Below are 26,304 nucleotides of genomic sequence, written 5' to 3'. Positions count from 1 at the left end.
CTATCACCCACAGACAGACGGAAAAACGGAGAGGTTAAATCAAACCTTAGAACAATACCTCCGGTGCTTCACGATCTCGCATGAGCGGGAGTGGGGCAGACTGCTGTGGCTAGCGGAGTTCGCATATAACAACGCCGAGCATTCCTCGTTGGGGTGCTCGCCTTTCTATTGTCTATCAGGTCACCACCCTAACATGCTACCCTTCGAATGGCCAGTGCAAACACTACATCCCACCATACAAGAACATCATTCACACCTTCGCTCCGTTCTCCAGGCAGCCAAGGCAAGATTAGCAGCAGCACAGAAGAACGACAAACAGTACGCGGACAAACGAAGGTCTCCTGAGCCAGCGTATGGGGTGGGGGACAGGGTATGGCTTAACACTAAGTACCTAAGATTCAAGGGCAACACCCGTCTGCAGCCACGATACTTAGGGCCGTATGCCAAAGAGAGAGTGATAAATCCGGTAGCCATGAAGCTATGCCTCCCCGCGTCGTGGAGTATCCACCCTGTATTCCACGTATCGCTGTTAAAACCTTGCCTCCCTCATACCAGGCTCCATCAAAAACCCCTGCCTCTGTTGGTAGATGAGGGAGAGGAATATGAGGTCAAGAGGATTCTAGACGTGAAACGTGTGAGGGGGAGACTCCTCTACCTTATTGACTGGAAGGGATACGGACCAGAGGAGAGATCGTGGGAACCCATAGCTAATTTACACTGCCCTGCTCTACTGAAGAGATTTCACGCAACCCATCCTTCCAAACCGGGAGGCCCGTCGAGACGCCGGGCGCCAAAGGGGGGTTCTGTCACACCTCGGACCTTCAGCGCGGCGCGAGTGAAGCGAGCGCGGGGCGAGGGACTACATCTCCCAGCATGCGGAGCGGTAGGCACGCCCACGGGACCTATATAGGCCCCGCCTTCCTTCGCTCCGGTGCTTGTCAATCAGAACTCGAATCCCAACGAGCCCAGAACGCTGCTAGCGTTTTTTCCTTCGTACCGAGAACTATTCAAAGCTACGCGACTACCGTCGGCAGATAACCACCACGGGGGACGAGGAGCCCCGACGCGAAGTACTTTCCCAACCCGCCGAAGACACTTCTCCACCTTCCTGACAACCAGAGAGTCCTCTACGGAGTTACCGCGCCCAGCACACCGGCCGCCGCCGTGGGGCTTCACCTGCACTGCAACACCGCAAGTCTCCCGACTTCTACCCGACACTTCACGCCCGTTTGACCTAGGAGCTACCACATCCCTATCCTCACGGGCAAGAACGCAGGGACGCCTTATCCGGACGCCGCGTTCGCCCTCCAGGGGTTGTGGTACCGCTCCCTTTATTCTTTGTTGTTTCCTTCCGGTGTACCTTTCCCGTTTACTGGATTCTGCACGGTGCGTCAGGAACTACCTGCGTCTAATTGCAGAACACTCCCTCCTTCCCGCTTGGAGCCGATTGAAAGGCTCGGAGAGCGACCAAGACTTCTTCTTCCCTATGCGCTTGAAGCCGCTTGAAAGGCTTGGAGAGCGGCATAGCCCACAGCATCATTCCGAGGTCATCACGCTGGACTTGTGAGTACGGGTCTCAATCTTGGGGCTCTCTCTGTAATCTCTCCTGTGCTGTGGTCCAGTCCTGATCTCAGTAGCTCACTCTGTTCTCTCTTTCCAGGGTTACCCGGGATCACGGTTCCCTTCGGAAGATCATCTCACCCCCAGGAAGTCTTACCTGTCCCCTTTCCGGGGTTCCCTTCCGTTCCTTCTCCCCCTTTAGGTGGTGTGTCACGCTAGACGTGTCATTCAGGGTTAGGCGGGCAACACCACATAGGGGGAGGGGAGTATCAGCATCGCTCCCGCTGTATCCGGCGTACAAGGTGAGTGGTTCTCAACCTTGTATCTCAGATCCTGACACGATGACGCCAGCCAATAAAAAGGAGGGGCGAGGCTTCGAGCCCCCTTCTGAAATCTCCTCTCTAACAATATGTTTTGCTAAGCTAGCAGCGCATGCGCGCTGCAACGCTAGGCGAGACCAAAAAGGGGCATTTCCTACAGTCCACACAAGGGCAAGCCCACAGCAAAGATGCCACATGGCCTTGTTTCATGTGTGATTAGGTCTTTTTTGCCAAGCACACTTCACATTCTTAGCTGTTTTGAGACATTTCCTAGAACATTAAATTATCAAAAATTGTATAATTTTGATAGATTTCATGGTGTGGTTGAGTTTGGAGAGGGGTGAATATAGGATGTCATTGTGTTGGTAAGTGAACCTGGTACAGTGATGACATAGCCGTTCTATCAGGTGCTGACTATCAGGGAGCTGAGGGTTTGTTTGTGAGTGTCGTTGAAAAGGTCATTGAAAGGGTATTGCTTGTGTTTGGAGGGTGTGCAGTTTCCAGGCTGTGTGGTTGAGGATCAGGAAAGCAAATTGGCTTGTCCAGTCCAATGGCATCAGGAAGTGTCCTTTGCAGTATGGCTAGTGGTGAAATTAATTGGTTAGTGCAGTGAAAGTGTTTTATATTTATGATGTGCAGGAGCTGGAGAGTGCTTCCTACAATGTTTTGGTGGAGTGTTGTCCTGAGATGATCATGCCTCTGATTTCCTTAGAAAATATTTTGTCTCAACTTGGTGATGTGGTAGAAGGTTGCAGTCTCGAAGGCAGTAAGGTGAAGACCTCTTGACATCTGTGGGGTCTTGAAGAGTGCAGGCGCGGGAGAAATATGGATGGTTGTCAGGGTGCTTACAGCTATTTGTATGTGATTGATGTGCTGTAGGTGGATATGATCATGTGTAGAGGGAATGGGTGAGGCAGATTTTAGTGATGAAAATGTAATTTTGTATGTATTCCTGATTCCTTTTAGAACAGGGGTGAGTAGATGATGTGATATTCAAGCAAGTGACGAAGGACTGACCACCCAGGGCATTAGGCAGGTCTACAACTCCTGCTTGATTGTAGCAGAGTTTGCAGTCTTTTATCAACACTCGTGTTCAAGATCATGTGATTCAAGTGATAACATTTTGATTCATCCTGAATTCATAGTAGGTCCTCTGCTCATGTTTCCCTTTAAAATGTACAGCATTAACACACATGTGTTACTGCACCCTACTGTAATGGTAGTTACCAGGTACAATGACTTCTTGCTGTGTTTAGCTTAGAGTCTGGAAAAAAAGTAAGCAGACCAGCCTCAATTTTGGAGAAGCTTGATAAGAAACCTGTTGTTGCACCAAGAAATAAAATATGTATTTGTACATTGATTGTTTTGTTTTTGTTTTAGTAAAGGTCTTATTATATTAAGTCGATGTTTAAGAATGATTTATACCTCGAAATTAAGTTAAGCATTCTAAAAATATGGCAGAGTTCGGTGCTTGGAATTTGCTCCACTGGAAAAATGTGTACAATAAAGCATTTCTGTATAGTACTCCCTCACTATGTCACTTTAATCTAGTTTTCAGCTCATATGGAGGAATACCTGTTATTAAAGTATAAATCTCTGCCAAAAAACTGAGCCTTTAGTAGCAAACATTGCTTGATTACAGGAGATCTGGTACGCATGGGCAACATAAAATGGATATCTCAGAGCTCAAACTGTTTGGACTAAATTATAGATGTTATGAGTTTAATAAGAACATGTTGCTGAAATGGAAATGTGTATAGCATCTGGGTTCTACTAATATGGAAGTGCAAGGTTATTGTTCATTTTCCACTGTTTCCAGTTTAAAAAGCTGAAAAAACCCCAATGAGAGATTTTATGTATCTATTGATTTTCAAAATGTTTGTATTGTTTCTGTTAGTGTTTGTTTTCTTTATGCCAAAAATTATATCAATCAATCATAATTTTCTTTAGCAACTTTTCAGATATTACTCCTCTGGTAGGCCACGTTCAGAAAAATTTTGTCCGGATTCCAATGATATTGTAAAAAGGCACTTTAAAAGGTAAAACCTTCAGTGTGATTTTGTATGATTGAATACTACCCTGTATTTATCGAAAGCCATCTCAAATGTATTTTATTAGGTAGATACAACACTTTTGTATATAATTGTTTATAATAAATGTTGGCTGATGGTTATCACTCAAATATGAAGAGAAAACCCAATGCCAAGGGCGTTCATGACTGACTTGTACATGTATAAGTACGAATATTTACATGCTGCAAATCTAGCAAGTCTCAGTAGAACGGTATGTCTTCTGTGACTAAAATTGTCTGTCTCTTTTTATTTCATTGATGTTTTCCATTGGCTTTTTCATTCGTTTTTTTAAAGTATTCAACATTTCATATAATGTTTTTAGGTATTAATTTCAGGCCTGGGCGTAGTTCGCGGAGTTTTGCTACGCGGAACTCCGCGTGGTTACAAAAAAACTCTGCAATGGTCAGCGAGTGGTGGAGTGCAGTGCGAACTGCAGTTTGTGCTAGTATTCCTGCTGCTCGGGTAGAAATTCTACCTAAGCGGCAGCTCGCGAACTTACCGTGAGCGGGGAAAAAACTCTGCTGCACATCGCGAACAGAGCGAAGTTCACCGCCCAGGCCTAATTCATTTACAGAGTTAAAAAAAAAACAAGAACAGTGATAGTACTACATACAAAGATATGCAGTGCATGGGACTCCCATTGGAGGATATTGCGTGGTCATAGAGAGGACTGCATGTTCAAGTAAAATACTGAATCTGTCGGCATCATCAATATATATAATATATAATTATGAAGGGCTCTTGAACAAGGAGAGCATGTCTTGCTTTCCTGACGACTGACACAAAGTTGAGGCACATCCTGGCCAGTCCGATGCTCAGAAGGATGCACAGATAGGCCCTGATGTAAATCCAAGGCATCCACAATCGAACCCCTGGCAGTCTCGGCCACAAGTAGTGTCACTCGAGGAAGAATGGGAGACGGAGTGTGAAGCAGAGACTATGAAGATGGCAGCACATGTAGAAAATGAGTCGTACACTGAATATATTGGCAGTTCATAGAGCGCAGTAAGGTTGTTGTACAGACAGCTCCTACAAGGAATCAATACCACAGATTAATATTATGGCGCTATTGGGTCAAGTGTAAATATTAAAGCCCCATGTAGAAGTCTGCTTACCAGGAACAATGCAGTTTCCAGGGATAGTGCAGCCTTGAACTGCAAAGCCCCCTGGATACAAATACTGTAGCTGGGGTTTCAGGTTTAGGTAACGGCGCCACAGGGAAATTAAGCATAAATTATCTAATTAGCTGAAGTGATATGACGGTGCTAAAAGGTGGGAAGTACCGCCCAACTCCCCAGAAAAAAGAGCCAAGGCTCTACACAGTTTAGCAGTCAGTCCTTAGCACACATCCTTTTTCTATCAAAAAAACAAGTTATTTAGTGTTTCCACAATGACAGTACAAATTTGTAGGTGAAGAAAATAGATTAGTCTCCTCTTATGGGTGGTTCTTTATTCATTAGGTGTCTTCCGTGCGATATACAACATCCAGCCGACACGTGTTTCGTCGCTACAGGGGAAAATTATTCCCGCGACTTTTTCAAGGCTGTGTTACAAAAGAAAATTAAGAACCTATATAGTACATAACTTGAAAACATGTACTCAGCGGCAATGCCAAAGCAACTTGGTGGTGAAACTCAAGAACCGGCTACAAGTGGGTGAGCAAGTCGTCCATGATACACAATATGCATAGTAGCTATAACGTTTGTTGTGTAAAATAGTAATAGTAGACATAAACTAAATATGATTCTAATAAGATGGAGAGAGCTGGATAAACGTGCTAAAGTGGGGAAATACACTAAAAGAATCAAAGCTATTCGTGAATTGGAGTGGCAAACGTGAACAGTTTCGTGGTGTGATGAGGCTAGGTTCATTGTTGTGTATTTAGAAACCGGACGTGGTGCGTCTATATGTGCGGTCATGCAACGATATTTAATGTGCCATGGGCAGTATTCCGGCCCGATTTTCAGCCGAATAAGGTAAGCGTAGTACTCGCCACACAAGCGTTTTCGGTTAACTAGTAACTTTGACACCGTGCGCTGTGAGGACAATGCAGAAACCTCACCCGGTATATTTTTCGGGTTTCTGTTAGTGATTTGATTGATACCAGGCTCTTTCATCAGAGCCTGTTTAAGCACAAATTGGGGAGTTACGCTATTCTCACAAACTAATCAGGCACACTCAAACGAGGGGACAGACAGTTACCAGGGCATATATATACTCATCATTGTTTCAATTTTGAGCCTGCGCATGGTTTAGCGCTCAATAATTACTCAGCCACCATTCGAGAAAAAACGCTTTGACGATTACAAGACCAGCGTATTCTCGTGTGTCAATATTAATAATACTTAGATTCAAGCGGAACATTTAGTTAAAGTGAACACACCGCTTTTTGACGCTAAAATCAAGATGCAATACATGATCTAGATTTATTTACTTTTTTAATTTACTTTTTACAGTACTGAAAATAGAATCTAATAGCACCTGACCACTGAACAACTACAGAGGAATACTGACGCCACCACTACTGAAACCATAGGTGGTTTGGAATTATCACCACTTAATAAGTAGGTGTTTCATCTTTAACGAACACTGCCTATGTTTATTTTGGCCCTAGAATTTTTAAGTCCTGCATATGAGTACTAAATAAGGTTATTTGTATCATTTTTTAGGAATACTCAAACGAACGAAGAATAGGTAGATATGACCGCACAACATAAGAATTCACTGTCATGGTCTGATTGTACTGACACATGGCACATTAAATATCGTTGCATGACCGCACATATAGACGCACCACGTCCGGTTTCTAAATACACAACAATGAACCTAGCCTCATCACACCACGAAACTGTTCACGTTTGCCACTCCAATTCACGAATAGCTTTGATTCTTTTAGTGTATTTCCCCACTTTAGCACGTTTATCCAGCTCTCTCCATCTTATTAGAATCATATTTAGTTTATGTCTACTATTACTATTTTACACAACAAACGTTATAGCTACTATGCATATTGTGTATCATGGACGACTTGCTCACCCACTTGTAGCCGGTTCTTGAGTTTCACCACCAAGTTGCTTTGGCATTGCCGCTGAGTACATGTTTTCAAGTTATGTACTATATAGGTTCTTAATTTTCTTTTGTAACACAGCCTTGAAAAAGTCGCGGGAATAATTTTCCCCTGTAGCGACGAAACACGTGTCGGCTGGATGTTGTATATCGCACGGAAGACACCTAATGAATAAAGAACCACCCATAAGAGGAGACTAATCTATTTTCTTCACCTACAAATTTGTACTGTCATTGTGGAAACACTAAATAACTTGTTTTTTTGATAGAAAAAGGATGTGTGCTAAGGACTGACTGCCCCCTGGATACAGTCAGTAGCCTGAAATAAGTGTGAGAACTGCAGTGAAAACCTATACAAAATATATATATCCAGGAACTAGGAGTTCAGAGCAGTTAAGCTAAGATCCTAACAGGAAGCCCCAAGTTAAAACAAGCCTTGGCATAGCCAATAGGTCTTGCCTTTGGGACCTTATTAGTGGTTAGCCAGAGGTGTTGGCTTTGCCTTTGTTTTTAAGCTATGTTGTGGAGCAGTGTGGCCACTGTGTAACCTGTTAAAAAAATTATAATAAAGAAGACTATCCACAATATTTTGTAGACAAGTGCATGCATTACCATGTGGAATAGCAGAAACCTTATTGAGCTTTACTAGGCAAAGTTGTAGCTCTGTCACACATTTTAGCAGCTCCTGTTACACACGCTGCTGCTGCCTTGGTGCTGAAAGTTAAACACCAGAAAGGCACTCTCCCTTTAACTTAATTACCTTTGAATTAGATGGGGGTGGCGTAGAGCTCCGGCGTCCCCGAGGCAAACAAATGTCTGTGAATGAGAAAGGGCTGTGTTAGCGACGAACAGCTGACTACTGGGGGGGGGGAAGATAAGAGCACACGTTGCGTCAGGCAGTGGGAGGCCTCCTTTGTTAATTAGTGGTTAGTGGTGGTTGTAGAAGTTGCAGGCAGATAAAAAGATTGAAGTAGGGGGGTGAGCTTGAAACAATAAAAGGCAAAAAGGTTTAGGGCGGGGCTTTACAAGTGCTGGCACACCCAAGCAGTGAGGTATGCATCTGAGCACACTTGGGTCAAAGGAACCAAGGGGCAGGTCTGCAGGTTTATGGAGACAGGCTAAAGGTGACCCTAACTGTTGTTTCTGCAAAATCCTTTACTATTAAACTGGGCAGGGAACTTAAACCTGAAGCTCACACCAGGAATCAACCAAGCAGTTTTTCAACTCAAGTCTTGCAGACCTGCAATTGCTTCTTAACCACCAAATAGCCTGTAGAATGCTGTGGAATCTTTTTTACTTTCCTGCATTGACTGTGAGAAAGCACTTTTCATTGGGTTGCTCCACTAGAGGCTGTCCTACGTGCCAGGATTGTCTCAAACACACGCATAACACACTACTGAACAAAATAAAACCCTTCATTCTGATTCTGCCCTGTGATCTCAAACTGGCCACCCAATCTCTGGTACTGTCAAGACTGGACTATGGGAACGCAGTCCTCTCAGGAATTCCTAAACCGCATCTAGCTCCCATCAAAAGAACGCTACATGCGGCTGCCAGAATGATCACCGGTATCCAGAAATTCGAGCATATCTCCCCTGCACTCAGGGAACTGAAGTGGCTTCCAGTCGAAATGCGGATTAGCTTCAGAACAGCCTGCCTCACCCATAAAGCCCTTCACACCGGCAAACCCGAATACCTGGCAAAAAAACTCAAAAAAGCCGGCCAGACCAGGAACCTGAGAAGTTCAAACTCCCTCCTACTCATCCCACCAAAAACGAGAAGAAAAAAAACTGCGGATCGATCCTTCACCGGAAGCGCTCCTGAAATCTGGAACTCCATTCCCCCTCACATCAGAACCATTCCCTCGTTTGTAGAATTCAAAAGCCAACTCAAAACCTTGTTCCTCAACCGCTCCCTAGGGAGTGAATAGCTCGAGGCAGCTAGCGGACATCGAGCTCTGCTCCAGCTCTAAGACTCCGAATAATCCTGAAGGCAAAACTGTCCTGCACTACAATGTGTTGCTCTTTTATTTTGCGTTCTTCTGTTAATATGTCGCTCTTCTATTTTGTATCTGGGGATTATCTGCTATGTACCTGCTGTAAAGCGATCCGATACCCTAGGGTCAGGCCAGCGCTATAGAAAACTTCTTAAATAAATAAAAATATCACACCAGTCCCCGCCTCCTAAAAATGGCTCCCGATAGAGGCAAACTGCACTTATACAACTGCTTGTTTAATCTACACGGTGCTGCACTTAAATACCCCTCATACTTCTCTGAGAAACAGAACATCTGTGGAGGCTCCCTGTTAGAGAAAAGTCTACAGATCACACACTTTATGGAAAGGTCCACCCCTGCCCATTACTTCTCTGGGCATGCACCTAAGAGAAGGAGCTCCCTACCAGTACAGCGACTGCTCATCTCTATCAGCCTTAAAACCGCACCTTCTCAAGAAGCACTTTAATACTTGAAATCCTTCTTTCTTTGATATTGAAAACCATTGTCCTCTCTTCAAAACCTAGTGGGTGCAAATCTAGCTGACCTTTCTGTAGTTTATGGCTATGATTGTACATCTTGTGACCAGAATGCAACTGTCATTAAACCGGCGCGTGATCCATTAAAACCCAAATGTTGATTCTAACACTTGCACCTCGTGCTACATGCGTGTGGAGAAGAAACCACTATTTTAATATATTTAATGGCGCTATGGTAAGTGGTGTTGTTATTTACATGTATCTAATTTTCTAGTCTCGTACTAATATGTCCAAATCGATCGCCTGGGTCTGTGCAGGCCGGAAGCCGCATATTTTCTGTCAGGAGTAGGTAATCTAAACCAGCCCCACAAATTCACTGCTCTCTGTGACATGTTCTGTCCTGGAAGTGATTTGCTGGTGAAGGCAAGCAAGGTATGCTCAAAATGCATGCTGTCTCCCTTAAAACTCAGCCACCCGTGGGCTCGTGCCAATAAATGCATGGTGACGAAAAGTCTGCACCCGGCCACTGAAAATTGCTAATTTAGCGGATTTTCGGCACTAGAGCAAATGTGAGCAGATTATAAAAAAGAAAAAAGAAGGCACTAACAGGCAGGAGGCTTCCATGTGGATGAAAGATAAGTTGCATGCTAAACAGCATTCTGTATTTTTTAATCCTTAAGGTATATTCCTGACAAGGCAGTGTCGTCCTATTTGGGCATACAGAACTCCCAAGCTATGTGTGTGTAATCCGTAAAAGTAGAAGAGTCCTGGCACCCATGCTCTTCGGTCAACAACTCAAACCACTCCGACCCTAAGTTCATATAACCTCGTTGCTGTGTTCGATTAATAAACCGGCGACTTGAATGCAAAAAAAAAAAAAAAATAGAATGCAAAAGTAAATTACCCTTCTACTACGGGACAACATGGTTTAAAAAAAATGCTAAATGTTATCTTGGGCATTGAAACAAACCAGCTGTCATGTAGAGACTGAAGCAAAAAAGATTTCTTCTCTATTTAAAACAGTAATCGTAAGACAGCTAGACGGCTCGGCCTGCTAAACCCTCGCTACTTCGAGAAAGCGGTGTGCCAGCTTTATGGGTTTTAATTCGAACGAGGGAGCAGGCACGGTGTTTCACGCTCGCTCGCATAAGGCACTAAATTGAAGTAACATCAAATACAATGCTGAAGCATGAAGAGGAAAAGTAAGAAACAAACGGGACGTTGGAGGCAAGGGCAATACATTCCACTCTCTATACTACATCTTATATTGTAGTCTGTTTAAAAATGCTGATAACATGAGCTCTTCCAACAGATAGCGCTACAACCAGGCCTAAAAAGGTGGCCATTGCACAGAAGCTAGATAAGCGGGTACAGACCGTACACTTGTAGGCACATCAGTACTGTAATATTAAATTGGAACTTAGCACGATTTAAAACCGCTGTAGCGGTGGGTGGTGGTAAACAGCTACCTGAAGCTCACATGCAGCCATGCACTATACTTTAGAACTCCAGCAGTACAGGTCTAGGCCTCTTGACCATGAAGGAGCCAGAGGGGACGTTTGCCCTCTTACAGCAAGAAACACACACAGTATTATACATCCATTGTGCAAATGCAGGACTGTCACTGTCCGCAGCAAGCGAGGAGGCAGGCTGCTCTCCAGCAAAGCCACAAGCCACACCCCTTCCTTCCTGTCACTTGACAGTGCTGCCACCGCTCCCACGCTCGCCCGTGACATTAGCGTGTAACTGGACACTGATGGCGCTAAATTAGTTGAACGTGCAATCTTGTGACACTGCATGCAATATAAATATATTAATGACAGTTACAGTGATAGGCACTGAAAGGCGGGAGGCTGTCTGAACGAAGGTTTTCTTGTGGCACAAAGGAGTTACTCAGCTAAGGAATGTGCGAGCCCTTCAGGAAATTACACGCGCCTTCCAATTAAAGCAGCAATCGGCAAGGAAACCTGACACAAGACAGATGGCCCTGCGCGCCCTGCTGGCTCCCCAGCATTTACCTAGCGGGAGTGAGTGCGATAATTGTTAACAGATGGCGCCGCTCGCTCCCGCAAGGGAATCGCCAAACGTGCACGCGTTGCAATAGAAAGCAATGCAAAGCGTGCACGTTTTTGGGGAGAAAAGCTGTTAGATTACAAGAGGTCCCCTCTTATGCAGCGCATGCGTGCTGCGTAGGCGAGACCTTAACAAAGACTCCTGGACGAGTGGAAATTAATATGAATGCCAAGCCACAACTAATAATTCTGCTAATTGTTTTCGTCTTTTATTTTGACCTGGAAGTCCCTTCAAAAGATGATATGTGATGCATGGGTGCGCACCAGACGACAGGCTCTGATTCTCCATCAGCGCCATCACAACAATACTGAAGCATAAACCACCCTTCTCTTCTTTAACAAGAATTTGGAAGAAGATATGACAGCCCTGACTGCGCCACTCCATCAATTGGCCACCGCTCTTGCAGGACCAATCAGACCTCTGTACAGCAAATGAAAATGCAACCAGTGGAAGTGATTTCATGTCATGAGAAGCCACGTAGGTGGGCAAAGCACTTTCAAATTCAGCTGTTGTCTCCCTGGAAGAGAACTGCACATGTTACTCCTAGAGGCACTCTAGTCCAGTGAAGGGGGAAATTACAGCTGTTATATACTGCATATTATCGGATGTAATATCCTGTTCTCATCACTACAGCAACACACTTATTGACAGGCAGACCCTACAGCTCTCTTGCTGCGTCCGGTAGTAGGTAGATCTACAGTCTTGTGACCATTAAAAACTTCACTGCCCATTTATACCAAAAATATTGTGTACATTGCGCTGGGTTGCATATTGTTCGGCAATTATACAGAGTCTTCTTGTGCCTTTGCACTACATGGAGTAGCCTAGCTTCACCAACCTGGCGATCCAGACAAAATCATCCAATCGCTGCCTTCTACTCATTACCTTACGTGTACACAATTGATCCAATCTGAAGCTCTAATGTTGAGCTTCTATTTCTACATGAGGCACCAGCGCTCAACACATTCATCTTTGAAGGTGATGTTATAAGAAACTGGGTTTCCTCTTTTGTGCAAGGAAAATGCAGAGCCCTGGTCACCAGAACGAGTAAACAATCGGTTTGAAAGTTTTGTGGTACTGCTTTGCATGAGCATGGCTTGTGTGCCACTTTCTTGGGAACTGCTGCAGAGATCTTAGGGCTGTATAATTGTGGCAGAGCACATTGGTATGCTCACATTATAATGCTTTTGTATTGTACTCTTTGGTGCAGTGCATTAGATTTTATCTTGCATTTGTGAGCCATGTCGTAGTATTGAGCAGATATATTCTTGGCTGCATGCAGAATGGAGGTCTGCAGGTGGGACAGCTTGCTGTATTTGAGATCTTTCATTTGTTCATGCCAGATTTCCGTACCTTCGTTTGCTCAATCCTACCTCATACAGTTCAATTTTCGATGGTTTGCTGATGTGGATTCCTTGATTTTTTTTATTTTTGGTGTCCGCTTTCCTGTCAATCGAGAAGTGTGCTCGACTGGACTGGTTCTGTCCAGTAGATTGGGTCTGTGTACAAGTTGGAGGAGAAAAAAAATTTGATTTCCTGAATATAGGTTTGTAAGAAGTGATGGAGGGGTCTCACTTCAAGACAACATAAGGACCAGGATACAGCAGTGGGTTCAAAGGATCTGGACTTTTATTAACGTAGTTCCAGCTCAAAGAAAGAAAGCGTTCGCCCAAGGAACAGTCTGTGACGAAGCCGGAGTTCTCGGGGAGCTCTTAGTAGCCTGGTCTGGTCGTTCTCCTTCTCAGCCCGGGACGTTTCCGACTTGAGGTTGACAGGGGTCCAGAGGTGTCTTGTGGTGCCACACTTCTCCAGAAGTGTGGCAGAGCGGAGCGTGGTCTCGTTGGCCTCCCGGCTTTTTCTTCTCCTGGGACGCCGAATCCTCGGGACCGTCTCTCTCCTCCGGTGGCGGCAAGTCTCCGATTTCCTCCGACTCCTGGCTCAGAAGGACTTCCGTATCTGCTCTGGACGACTTCTCCTCTCCTGGCTGCGTCGCGCCGTGTTCTCCCTGACGTCGTCCTTTGAACGGAAATGAGGCATCTGATTGGAGGACGGCCGGAGACGTCAGAGGCGGGGTTCCCTCCTCCGGGACTGTCCGGTCTGTCTTAAAGGGACCATGTCCGTCCTGCAGTCGGGGCGGAAACGAACAGGGATTAAAGTCCTCCCCCGGCTCGTGGCAGGTGGGGACCCCCTGACAAGGTTCTGAAGATTGAAAACCGCATATGCTTGAAAAGTTTCAGGGATCATCTTTTTTATATGTAGTTTGTTTGCTAGCTGAGCTGCTGTTAATTTTCAGTGTTAACTTCCGCAAATCAGTTTGCATAAAAAAAGTGTTGAAAGATTATGGATATGTGGAATCAGTTTATGGTTTTCTTTTGTCTTATTGCCTGGTGCTCAAATGCAGATATTTCACCCTTTACTGTTCATGCACTCGCTGATATTGGACTGGCACATACTTTCCCTAAACTGTGTATGTGGTCGCATGTACAATATTTTCGTTGTTCAAATGTTTTGCTCTTTTTATGTAGTTATTTTCAAAAATTGCAATATTCAATAAGGTTGTTTCTTGTACCAAATTATTTTACGTGCTCTTTCCACAATACAAATTGCACTGTATAAACTAATAGTACAGTGGTGTTTAAGTGTTGTTACTACTTCATTAAGAGGTAGCTGAATTTAATAAGTTGAAATGTTTAATGTTTGTTTTTAATGAGCTGCATTAGTCACATTTTTTCTTTTGTTTTTAGCAGTCCACAGAAGAACACCGGGAAACTCGTGTATGTACTTTTTAGCAAATTGTGTGTGAAAATGTTGCCGAGTTTGAATGCTCGGAAATGTAATGCTTAAGAAAAGATTGAAAGCTTTCTCTTTACTGAAAAGTGTATCGGTTTATTGGGAAGAGAATTCCGAAGCTAATGCAAGAGGCATTTACATGGCTCTCTGATGCTTACAAGCCTTCATACTTCCAGTTCACATATACCATAAGCATGAAATACTTGAGTAAGCCTGGCAGTGTTACACCATGAAAACCATTTCTAATTTTCTGTCATTCTATCCGTTTATTGGAGAGTAGTAAACTGCTACCCCAGTGTCCTAGTACAAATTTACAACTATACTCAAAGCTTTGCTCTTCTCTTCAGATGATTATGCTCAACCTACTTGAATTCAATATTACTTTATTTCGATTTAGTTTTGTAAATCATAAAAAGCATACAATAAAAAACAATCAATAAAATTGGAATTCTTTTAAAAGAATAAATAGAGGTAAAATTATTTCCAAGATAAGAAGAAAAGTGCTCTAGGTTACAAGAGCTTTCAGTAAGCATAGCTATAAAATTTAAAAGTTACACAGTTGTAGCATTATATAAGGTCGATGGCTCTTTTGTCTAAAATCTTTTGATGATAAAGAATAGATTTAAAAAAACTGACTACTGTGAATGTCAGTAAGTCTCCTTCCAACATCTGCAAGAAAAGAAATGCTGGGCGACATTGCCTATGTCCGGTACTCCTCAGAATGGGAGCAAGTAGTTTTTTCCTACTTTCTGCAAAAAATTTGCAGAAAAGAATAGTATGTATGGTTGATTGAGCGGACACGAAATCACAAGGGCAAACTGGTAGGGTTTTGGCCCAGTTGTTCTGAACTGGGAAAGCTATTATTCGGTGAAAAATGTTCGTCCTGAGTGTTAAATGGTAGCGGCAGTTGCAGTCGATAACCTTTCAAGTATTGCCCGGCGGTAATCGCCTCTTATACCATTCGATGATAAATCAACAGAGGCAGGCGCCGGAGACTGGAAGGCAGGAAACAAAGTTTTTATTCTCTCCGGAGGAGAACACATCAGGTCAGACAGCAAGGTATCGTCACGAGGTGCTCTAACCACATCTCTGAGGCCTGGCCTCTTATACACAGGTTTATTGCAGGTTTATCATACATGGCACATTCTTGAGATCGCTTTGATACATGAAAGAACATCCTCAGAATCCCCACTTCAAGCTCGTTCCCACACATATCTACAGTGGAAGTCCCCACCCCAATCACAGTAGGAGATGGCTATCTCACAGCTGGACATTCCGCCAATTCCCGGGGGTGTGTGCGACTGGTCGGGTCTCAGGGGGTGGGGGGGGCTTGATCTATTGTAATCCCTTTGATGTGGGGTGTTTCCCTTACAGTAGGGGCAATAAACTGCATCCGCAGGGCTAGGTGATGGCCTGGGATCGGCCCGGACAATCGGGCGCAGAGGAAGGGGGTTATCAAAGAGATGTATGACCATGTATGGGATGTCGGTCAGGCGTGGGATGTGGTTCCATGGCAGGGTCGCGCAGAAGGAGAGGGTTTATGGCCCATGTATGAGAGAGCGGGGGTGGCCGGCGCGCGGGGGAGGTTCGCAGCATCAGGGGGACGCGCTGGCGATCGGCAATGAGCAGGGAGAGAAACCAGGGTGCCTAAAATGGCTGCTGTGCGCTTTCCTGTGTGTCGCGCTGGGGAGAGACAAGATGGCGCAGATAATGTTCAGATACGAACTAAATTTCCACATGAGTCTTACCAATAGATAGCGCTCATGGTTTGTCATGTTTAGGGTAAGGTATGGCTGCAGGGTTGGTACCAATTGAATCATTAGGCTATGAGTGACAGATGGTTTGCTAACTTCACTCAATAGTCTCATCTCCTCCAGGTGGGCAAGTGCTTTGTTTCTCAGTCTTTGCCATTCGCAGAGTTTGCCAGGTTGTCTGTATTTGGATTTCTAAGTTTGAATCACAGGCCTGCCAGGGAACTTTTGCCATGACACTGGGTCTCGACGTTGGAACCGAATACAAACAGCAACAACCAGCTCCTTATTTTCTACTTCATGGCCCTTCCGTTCAGGGCTGTCTGAAATGCTGTTTAGAATGATTGACCAGTGCCCCAGGGGGATGATGTTTTCTTGGTTTCCACAGTCTGACCTTGTTTGGGAACCACTTCCTACTGTTCATTTCATTTTTTTCTTTTCAAATGCATCCAGTTTTCCTTTAAGGAAAACGGGATGTATTTCAAAAAATAAAAAAGAAATGAGTCGCAGATTGCGACAACCTCATTAATATTCATGATTTAGGTCTATCTGTGACCCCATTCGGAATCGCTAAATGAAACTAGATGTGTTTCATACATTAGGAATAGCGATGTCTGAATTGCGATTTGCTGAAAATCGCAATTAGGTAATGTAGGAAAGTGCCCTTTTTGGATGATCACCCCCCAATTTTTGCTGTGGATGCTGTGGTTTTAGAACTGAAAGTGCACTGGGACATGCTAACCAGGCATCAGTGCTCTTCCCTCCAAAGGTAATGTGAATTGGTACACCCAATTGGCAAGATACTTTAACCCCCCCCTTGTAAGTCACTAGTATATGGTACCAGTGGTACCCAGGGCCACGATGTTAAAGGGATCACCAGGGCTGCAGCACTATTTATGCCACCCTAAGTGACCAGAGTAAAAGTAAAGTCTGCAGGACTGCTACCACAGCCTGTACAAGCAGCTCCTCTGCTCAAGTGCGACTGCACACACCTTGTGTGACTGGGTCATCTCACTGCAGTAAGGTATGCAAGTCACCCCTAAGGTAAGCCTTCTAAAGTCCAGGAGGCAGGGTGCATTATCTTACTGGTGAGAGCATACTCGTGCAGGCATATATGCCCTATACAGTAACCTTGCCAGTCAAGCTTACTGCAAGTAAACAACGGTCCATAGGTTAACCTGGACTGGCTATGGGACAAAACCGAGATAGCCAGCTCCATGATGGTAACACAGAGTTTAGTTGTGTTTAGTATGAAAAACCTTGTCTTTTCACCCCTGACACGATTCTCGGGCTGAGGGTGAACTGGCATGCACACAGGTGACACCCTTGGAGAGTGCCCACCAAGATACTGAGTTCCTTGATACCTTGACGAGCTGTCTGAGCCGTTTGCAGCCAAGACAGAGGTCTGACCTCCTGCTGGTGAGTGCTGCCACTCCAAGTGGACGTGAGACAAAAGGCCTGGGCAGGAAGGAGATCACACCTCCACCCTTTCATGATTTCTAGTGAATGACCCATAAGGGCAGTTAGCCTCAAAGGCTTCACCACCTCTGATATGTAAGTGACTTGTCTCCCAGTGGAGACAAAGGCCCCCCCTCGCCCACAGGCTCTCATGGGCACGGACAGGCGGAAAATTAGGTACGCAGGAGGGTACAACCCCCAAAGGCTAGGTACACCTCTAGTGTGGGCTAGTGGGTCCATACAGCCGAGAATGGCCCATACCATCTTGAAATCTCCTAAAAATAGTGGGTTCTGGGTTGTTTGGAGACATAAACCCACCGGATGTTGTCACCTCTGACTGACTGAGGGTATTTGTAGAGCACACTTATGCCGAGGCGTCTTGGCGCTAGGTAGAGTGATCTGGGAGTTGCACTGAGGTTAACCTTGTGTGAAGAGCCTGGTTTTTATAGCTTACCTGAAGATGGACTGTGATGGCTGAAGTCGGAGCGAGACTGGGAGGGAGTTCCATAGTTTGGCTGCTAAGAATGAAAAACGTTTGCTTCCCCAACTAACCTTCTTCGTCATGGGAGGAAGGACCAGCCCGGAGTCCAAGGACCTTAGCGCGACGGGATGTAGCGGTAGAATAATGATTGTACATCTTCAGCCCCGCCTCCATAAAGGGCTTTGTGCACAAGGCAAAGGGCCTTGAACTCCACCCGTCGTCTCACCAGAAGCCAGTGTAGGAGTTTAATGCTGGCTGAGGTGGAGTGATGCTTAGGTAGACCATACAAAACTCGAGCTGCAGCATTTTGAAGTGACTGGAGCTTGTTAAGCTGTTTCACTCCCGCGCCCAAGTAGAGTGCATTTCAATAGTCTATCCTTGACAGAATAAGGGCGCCTACCACTGTTTTCCTGAGGGAAAGCGGGATGAATGGGAGAATTTTGCGCAATATCTTCAGTGTAAAAAAGCAGGCAGAGACCACTTGGTTAATTTGGGGGGCACAAGTGAGACCCTTATCGATGAGAAAACCGAGATTTCTGGCCTTGGAGACCGGCGATGGACAGGTACCGGCTTCAGGAGGCCACCAGCATTGGGACCAAATAGAAGGTTTCTTGCCATCCTCTAGGATCTCGGTTTTTTCTGTGTTATGCTTTAAGAAGTTAACCTTCATCCATGACATTACACAGGAAAGACAGTCACGGAACCGCTCGGCTGACATACTGTCGTTTTGAGTAACCGACACCAACAGTTGTGTGTCATCGGCATAGGACACGAGCACTAGGCCATGACTCTTGATTAGTCTGGTCAGAGGTGTCACGTAGATGTTGAAAAGGGTGGGTGAAAGTGCCGAACCCTGGGGGACTCCACCCGGGAGGGAGAACCGTTCCGATATCAGACCTTCCCAGTGAATTAATTGTTCTCTAGAGTCGAGAAAAGAAGTGAGAAGGGACAGGGCTTTGTCGCTAACTCCCACGGACTGTAACCTATTTAGTAGTACTGTATGGTTTACCGTGTCAAACGCTGCCGTGAGGTCTAGCAGTATAAGGGCAGCCCTGCCACCCTCATCCAACACCCTTCGAATCTCTTCGGTTGCCATGATCAGGGCAGATTCAGTGGAATGTTGAGCTCTAAACCCATGCTGGGTGGAATCCAGCAGGTTATTTTCCTCGAGGTGGGTAGTCAGGTCATGATGAATGGCTTTCTCCAAGATCTTGGAGGTCAGAGGCAAACATGAGATGGGGCGATAATTTTTCGCCTCCAGAGGTTCAAGAGATGTTTTTTTTAATATAGGCCTGATACATGCCAATTTTCATCCTGCAGGGAAGGTCCCAGTTTGGATAACTAGATTAAGCAAAGGGATCAGCGCTGCACCTACCTCATGCGCAGCTACATGTAGAATGTATGGGGGCCAAGGGTCAAGTGGAGATCCTGACTTAGTTGGGGAAAGTAGGTCAAACACTTGCTTTTCATCCAAACTAGTGAAATGGGTTAGGCTGCCATGGCAGGAATGTCTGTCCCATGTCTCCAGGAGGTTTGTACTGTTGACCTGCGGTAAATTCAAGAGTTCCTCATAGACCATATTGACCTTGGTCAGAAAGAAAACCGCAAGGTTATCAACAAAGGATTGGTTAGGGATAAAGACAGAGTCCCTCGGCCGTCGGGACAGTGCTGTGACTGTTTTGAATAATTCTTTAGAGGAGTTTGAGGGTTCTAGAATTTTAGAGGTGAAATCAACTGTCTTGGCTGAAATTATTGCTCCCTTGTATTCTTTTAATGCGGCGCCGTAGTCTGTCTTATTCGCTGGGCTGTAAGAGGAACGCCAAATGCATTCCTTGAGTCTACATTTTATTTTTATAGTTTTTAGCTCTGCTGAATACCACGGAGACGATACAAGCCTTTTCTTCGCTGGCTTAAAAACTTCCGGGGCCAATGGATTTATGGCCTGGGTAATCCAGTTGTTAAACTCCAATGCTGCCTGATTAGGATCTGCCCAGAAAGTAGGAATCTCTTTCCTCAGGGACCGATCAGCCGCAGGACTAGTAGCCTATTGGCTGCAAGCCCTCACACACCCTAAATCTAGGATTTAAGGGATACCGCTGACAATAGAATGCCAGATCTGCACTGAAGAGGACGAAAAGAAGCTGTGTCAACACAAGGCAGGAATCCACAAGAGGAGGCGTGAAGTACTGCACCTGTGGCAGCCCCCCTGCAAGTGCCAGACTACCACGTGTCCAGTACCAGAGACCAGTTCCAAAGGAAGGCGAGCCCCTCTGCAAGCCAAAGACTTCATCAGTACTCCCTAGGGCTAGAGGTACTAGTTCCCTGCAGTCAGTAGGCACAAACCTCACTTCCACACCCTAAAGAAGGGCCAACCAGGAGGCTCCATCGTGGACCAGCCTGAAAGTAACTGGCCAGGTTCCTTCTGGGAAGGCTAGTTCTGATCCTTACCGAATCTCGGTCCTCTACAGCGTTCCCAGGATCTCTGGAATAAGATTGACATAGCCATGACCTTTGCCAGGACCAAGGATTGTTGGTTGTGAAGTTGACTGCTAACTGTTTCACTCAACAACCCACGCTGAGGGAACCTTCTGCATCGTCTCAGCTCCATTTCTGTGGTACAGTTGTTGACTTCTAGCATCCGAAAGAAGTCTTTCTTGGCACGCCTGGTAAACTCAGCACCTGCAGCCTCGTTCAGCGCTACAGATAGCCAGGCACACCTGAGCCAGGTAGAGCTGTTCTGCCTGGTGATTCCTGATCCTAGGGTCCCTCCAAGCTTCACCTCCAAGTGACGTCTCTGAACTCAACCTGCAAGCATCGTTTTGTCAAGTGTCTGTTTCATCGCTCCCATTCAGCACCAAGTGCAGCCAAGTCACTTCTGCACCCGGACTTCCTGGGCAACGTAAAACATTTCTGACTGTCGCCACTTGGTCTGTGGACTCGCAAGACCCTAACTCCAAGTGGTTTCCGTTGAACTCATCCCACAAGTGACCAAGTGTTACCTGACATTTTCTCCGTTGACCGCAATGGTAAATATTTGACAGTTCTATGAAGTATTGATTTCTTGAATACTTAAAAGTCGATAACTCCAGGTATCCGCCTTGTATTGATTTAATTTTGGTGTAAAAAACATTGTATAAAAATATGCTCTATTTTTATAAATTGGTGTTTGATTTATTTTGAGTTGTCATTTACTTATTGGTACTGTAAAATGCTTTACATATTTTTCTGTGAGTCAGCCTGTCTGCTCTTTGCCACTCGACCAGGGCTGAAAGAAGGATTACCAGTGTGAATTTGAGGTCCACTTTTGGGTATCATGTCAATATTACATGCCATACCACGTAATATTACCACCTTGCTACAGGTAATCACGGTTCCTAAAATCTGTACAGATAGCCCTGAGTTTTATTCTGTTGGTCATGCATTTTCTTCATGTTGCACATTAAGGCTTGTTAGTTTTTTTATCCTGTGCAGTTCAAGGTCTCCTTTTTCCATAGGTTTGTGCATAAGTTTCAACAATACTACATTCTAGTGAGGATCAAAGACTTGGTTGTTTCTGGCATCCTCAATTCAGAGATGAGGAAATCAAAGGAAGACTATCAGGGTTATTATTAGCAAGCATAAACGTATAAATAAAAGTGAAATCGGTGTACAAGGACCCTTAAGCGTATTCTATGAGACCAAGAGATACCAGTGTTGAAAAAAGTCATGAATCTGAATATCAGGAACAGGAGAACTACTTATTGAGCTCTACCTTTGATGATATATGTGGCCCATTTATACTGTAAAAGGGAATGGTCCAAATAGTATACTAGGCCTACGAATTCGGAATTGCTACCTATCGCTATCACTATTTTACGGTACCTCCTTTTTTAGTGCGTTATTGGTGTTGATGGTTGACTTGTATGTGGGAGGGCAAGGGCATTCTGGTGGACCGGGGCGAATCCTCCATGGGGGCGGAGGAACATCACCCCACTGCATTCTCGCAGTGCGAGAAGCAGTAACATATATAAATACCATTTTATGTTACTGCTGCTCGCACTGCAAGAAAGCAGAAGGGTTTGGTTGGGGGTGGGCGGTCCTGCAATAGGGCAGGGCAGGGTAGGAGTGGCGAGCTCTCTGAGACGTTTGCTGCCAAGACAGAGGTCTGACCTCCTGCTGGTGAGTGCTATCACTCCCAGAAGACGTGAGACAAAAGGCCTGGGCAGGAAAGAGATCACACCTCCACCCTTTCATGATGTCTAGTGAATGACCCATCAGGGTGGTGAGCCTCAAAAGGCTTCACCACCTCTGATATATAAGTGACTTGTCTCCCAGTGGAGACAAAGGCCCCCCCTTGCCCACAGGCTCTCATGGGCACCCCGTGATTGTAATGCTTTTTGCTCGTTTGCTGTCCCATTTATTTTTAGAAGAATCCGTGGCCGGCTTTGAGGTATACTTTCATGATTACCCACAAATTGTGGTTTCACCGGTCTAGCTCCCACATTATCTCTACCCAGTACAGCTTAGGTCTCTTTGATCATTTTCGGTAACTCTTGCTCCTGTTGTGCAGAAGTGCATTCCCTCAGGCGCTGGCATATAACCACCGCAGCTACCTGCCCTTTTATGTTAGCTAACGTAATTGCTGATACTTGAGCAAAATTACCTATCAATTTTATTGCCAAGTCCAGGGCAAGTTCTGCCCCGTACTCATTTTGTATTTGTTATAATACCTCTGGTATGACTGCTATTGAGGGGGTACCATGTGTTCTGGTATAAACTGCAGCAAAAACTGTACCCCAAGTGGTACAGTCCTCTATCGGGGTAGCTATACCCATTGGCAAGCACATTTTCAGTATTCTGTGTTTTTCATTGTGGGCCTGTATGAGGAAATACTGCCTCAAGCTGTGCTATTTTCTGTGCTATCCTGAATGGCTTTTGCTCACGTTTAGTGGGCATTCTCCCCATAATCGTGTTCAGCGTTTGTGGGGTGATTTTAATGCAGTTCCCTGTAGCTGACCCACAGGAGTGATCTTTGTAGGTAGAATTGTAAGTGTACGCATCACGACGTAAGTCTGCTGCTGGCAATGTATCAATATCTGGATGCGGTATGTAAGCAGCTAGGACCGGCCAAGTCGCTCCGTCTCTGCTGAGCGGACCGAGTCTCACTTTATCAGTGGTTTTGGGGAGGGTGCCTTTAAACCAATTTAAATGCTCTTGGTAAATTAATAGGGCTTCTATGTCATCGTATGGAGAGTATTCATCTGGTATTTCATCTGGAGTGTAAGAGTCAAAACGTATGTGTGCGTGCTTCTGCCGGTGGAAATTTAACCCAAGAATAGAACATCTCTGTCCTGCATGCCTCAGTCACGAAGGTTACAGTCTCACCCAATGATGAGACCCCATAATCTGCTAATTTTATAGTAAGTGCATTTCTGAAAATCTCTGAAAGAGCTCCTTCAAGCTCAGCTTCCTCTGCCGCAGCACAACTCTTACTAGCATCTACAGTCTGAGACCTTATGAGAGGAAGTATTTTATTAAAAAAGATCAGGTTTATGCACAATGTAGGGAACTATAATCCTTCAAGTTTGAATAAACCTACAGCCAGTTCATAGGATATACCTACTTAGCTGCGGCGGATTTTCCCTTCCCACGCCACATGTCTCTGCCTAAATGTGAGTAAGGATCTGTGAGAAAGCACGACTGAACTACTCAGATTTGACCGTTAAATAAGAACCAAACCAACGTTGGCGGCGCCATGTTGTGTAGTTCCTATAAATCCATATAGAATCTGCACATTTAGACAACATAAACTAAGGGATTGGTGTCCAGACTGATTCCAGACACCCCCAAATGATATGTTAGACTTTAGACCAGCTAGCTCACAGTGCCACTATAATCCCCCTAACCTTACTGAAGAGTGAATAGTTTCTGGCAACTATCGAACATGAAAACCCTTGATCCTGCAGGGATCGTGGAAACAGTACAGTACTTTTTGCTCAGTCACTCGTGCTCACTTTTCTCAGAGAGATGTACAGAATAAACAATGCAGGTGTTTTCAATAAGTGTTTATTAAACCAGTGTTATTCTAGTGTAAAATGTGTGTGCTGCGACCACCATTAGTCAGAAACAGATATATACGATTGCAAGCACCAACAGAGTAAATAAAAGGTAGAATTCTACCATGGTGTTAAAACTGTGAATATATGCAGGCATATAGATACGTAGCAATAATCAAGCATACTCTTAAGATGCTAACCCTAGCTAAATGTACCTGAGTGTACCTAGCATGCATGTAGGTGTGAAGCCAAGAATCCCCCTGGGAAAGAGCCAACCCCATTACCTGATGGGAGAGAAAGAAGGACCCCGTCTTGGTCTGGAAATTAGACACCCCGCAAGGGATGTCAACCCACTGCAAGCTGGCGGTTCCTCGTGTAGGGATTTCAGCGTCTCGTGTGAGCAAGGAAGCTTCTCCACTGGTTTGCCCAGCAAAGATGTGGTGCTTGTATACCCAAAAGATGCCCTCAGGGGGTCTACCTAGAATGGACTGTGGGCCTGTTGTTCAAGGATGACGATAGCTGTGACTTTTGCCTGAAGTTATTATACAGAAGATGGTAATCCTGCTGTGATACTAAGAAACCTCATGCATAATAAATGAGGCTAGTTTTTCGAAGAAAACCACACAACATTTATTCGGCACATAACTAGGTAAAAGGTCAGCGCCAGAACCGTTATGAGCTAGGTAGGACAAATTTGGGTAAAAGGTCATGCATCTACCCAAGCCTATATTGCGGTACATTGGGGCTCATAACAACTGTATATAGTATGTTTCTAAGTGTCCCTGAACTTGTCGGAAGTAAGGCACAAATGAGGTGATTTTCCCAAGGTCACACCCTTTTGCCCAGTTTTGAAATCCAGGATAAGAACCCACATTTTCTGATTTCAAAGGCATAATTTAGCCATTCACCTGCACTTAGTCCCAGTACTCTCTCTATTTGCTTAATTCAACCCATTCTTCTTCCTTCATCCCTCACCCTGTTTTTCCTTCATCACTCCCTTTGTTGTTCTTGTATCACCTTCTTTGTATATATGCTTCTTTATTCCTCTATACTTCATCTCAGTGTTTCATACCTCATTCCCTTTTATTCCCTCATGTCTTCCTTCGGTTTTCCTTCCTTTCATTTTTTATTTTCTCCTCCTTCCTTTTATTTTCACCATTCACATTGTACCTTTATTTCTTTTTGGGTGCCCAGGCAAAAACTAAACCGAGTTCATCTTGTTTGTGCCCTGTGGGCGCATTGCTAAAACTTGCATAAGCTTAAATAACTAATAATTAAAGGTATATTCCAGAGCTCCGCTCTAGGTGGCATTGGAAGACTAGGGAATGAGAAATTATGTTGTCATTCAGGCATTTTCAAGTAACTCTCAAGGTTTCAGCTGCAGTGGGAAAAGCGCATTGTTTAACAAAATGTTATCAATGTACTAGTAATAAGTTGTTACACATACAATGAACACACATCTGTTTGCCATACATGAGAACTGAATCGTTGAGTACATTTCCATTGCTGGATGGAAGAGTAAGTACTTGTGCTTTGAGTTTTTTGTCAGACATTTTGCTGGAGCTCCAGGAGCGCTCATGCTGTTCAGATGAATAAAACTTTGCTCTCGGAGACTAATTCTGCTGGCAACTTTTATTTAAGGTTCTGGCATTCACATCTTAGTCCCTTTCGTTAGTCACGCCTTTTCTTTTTCCTCATTTTTCCCCTCTGTTTCTTTCTTCATTCCACACTTCCTGTATCCTTTTTGTTCCTTGTCACTTCTTTATCTCTTCATCCCTTCCTTCATGTGTTTCATCCAGTATGCTATCCTTATTTACTCTTCTTTTATCTCTCCCGTCGTACTTCACTCTGTCTTCTCTGGTTCATCCCTCTCTGCTTTTATTTCTTATGCCCTTACATTTTTTATCCCTTATTTTTGTTTCATGTCTTCATCTCTATCTGCCTCACATATTTATTTCCCTGGACCCTCCTTCTCAATTTTCCTGTCCTTCTACGTCTCTACTCTTCTCCCACTACCGCCCATACATTAGGGTCCAATGGCTAAATACAGGTCAGTGTAAATGATGAGTGTCTTAAAATCCTGTTTGGCTAGATAATGAGATTGCAATGCTTGGCTCATAGTTAAGCATGTGGCATGGGGATCTGTATGTAATCCAAGTATCTAAGAGTTCGAGTCATCAAGAGCCTTAATTTATCTGTTGTGGTGCTAAATTGTGCCAAGTATAA

The 26,304-nt window shown here is 44.7% G+C and overlaps 1 protein-coding gene across 4 annotated transcripts in view; it reads left to right on the top strand.

The window, feature by feature from the left end:
* Positions 1-26,304, top strand: part of MYSM1 (Myb like, SWIRM and MPN domains 1) — a 298,882-nt gene that overhangs the window by 68,221 nt on the left and 204,357 nt on the right. The window contains exons 4-5 of one of the 4 annotated variants that reach the window (XM_085602494.1): positions 3,842-3,919; positions 14,308-14,337. The exons of 1 other annotated variant lie outside the window; for it this stretch is intronic. In XM_085602494.1, coding sequence (XP_085458620.1) covers positions 3,842-3,919; positions 14,308-14,337 — 108 coding nt within the window. The remainder of the gene's footprint in view (positions 1-3,841; positions 3,920-14,307; positions 14,338-26,304) is intronic. 2 more of the 4 variants (XM_085602495.1, XM_085602497.1) reach the window with 2 other exon arrangements.

The sequence above is a fragment of the Triturus cristatus genome, chromosome 4_2 (assembly GCF_964204655.1).
Source record: "Triturus cristatus chromosome 4_2, aTriCri1.1, whole genome shotgun sequence".
NCBI classification, from domain to species: Eukaryota; Metazoa; Chordata; class Amphibia; order Caudata; family Salamandridae; genus Triturus; species Triturus cristatus.
The sequence above is the reverse complement of the archived record's forward strand: the minus strand, read 5'-3'. Positions and strand labels throughout refer to the sequence as shown.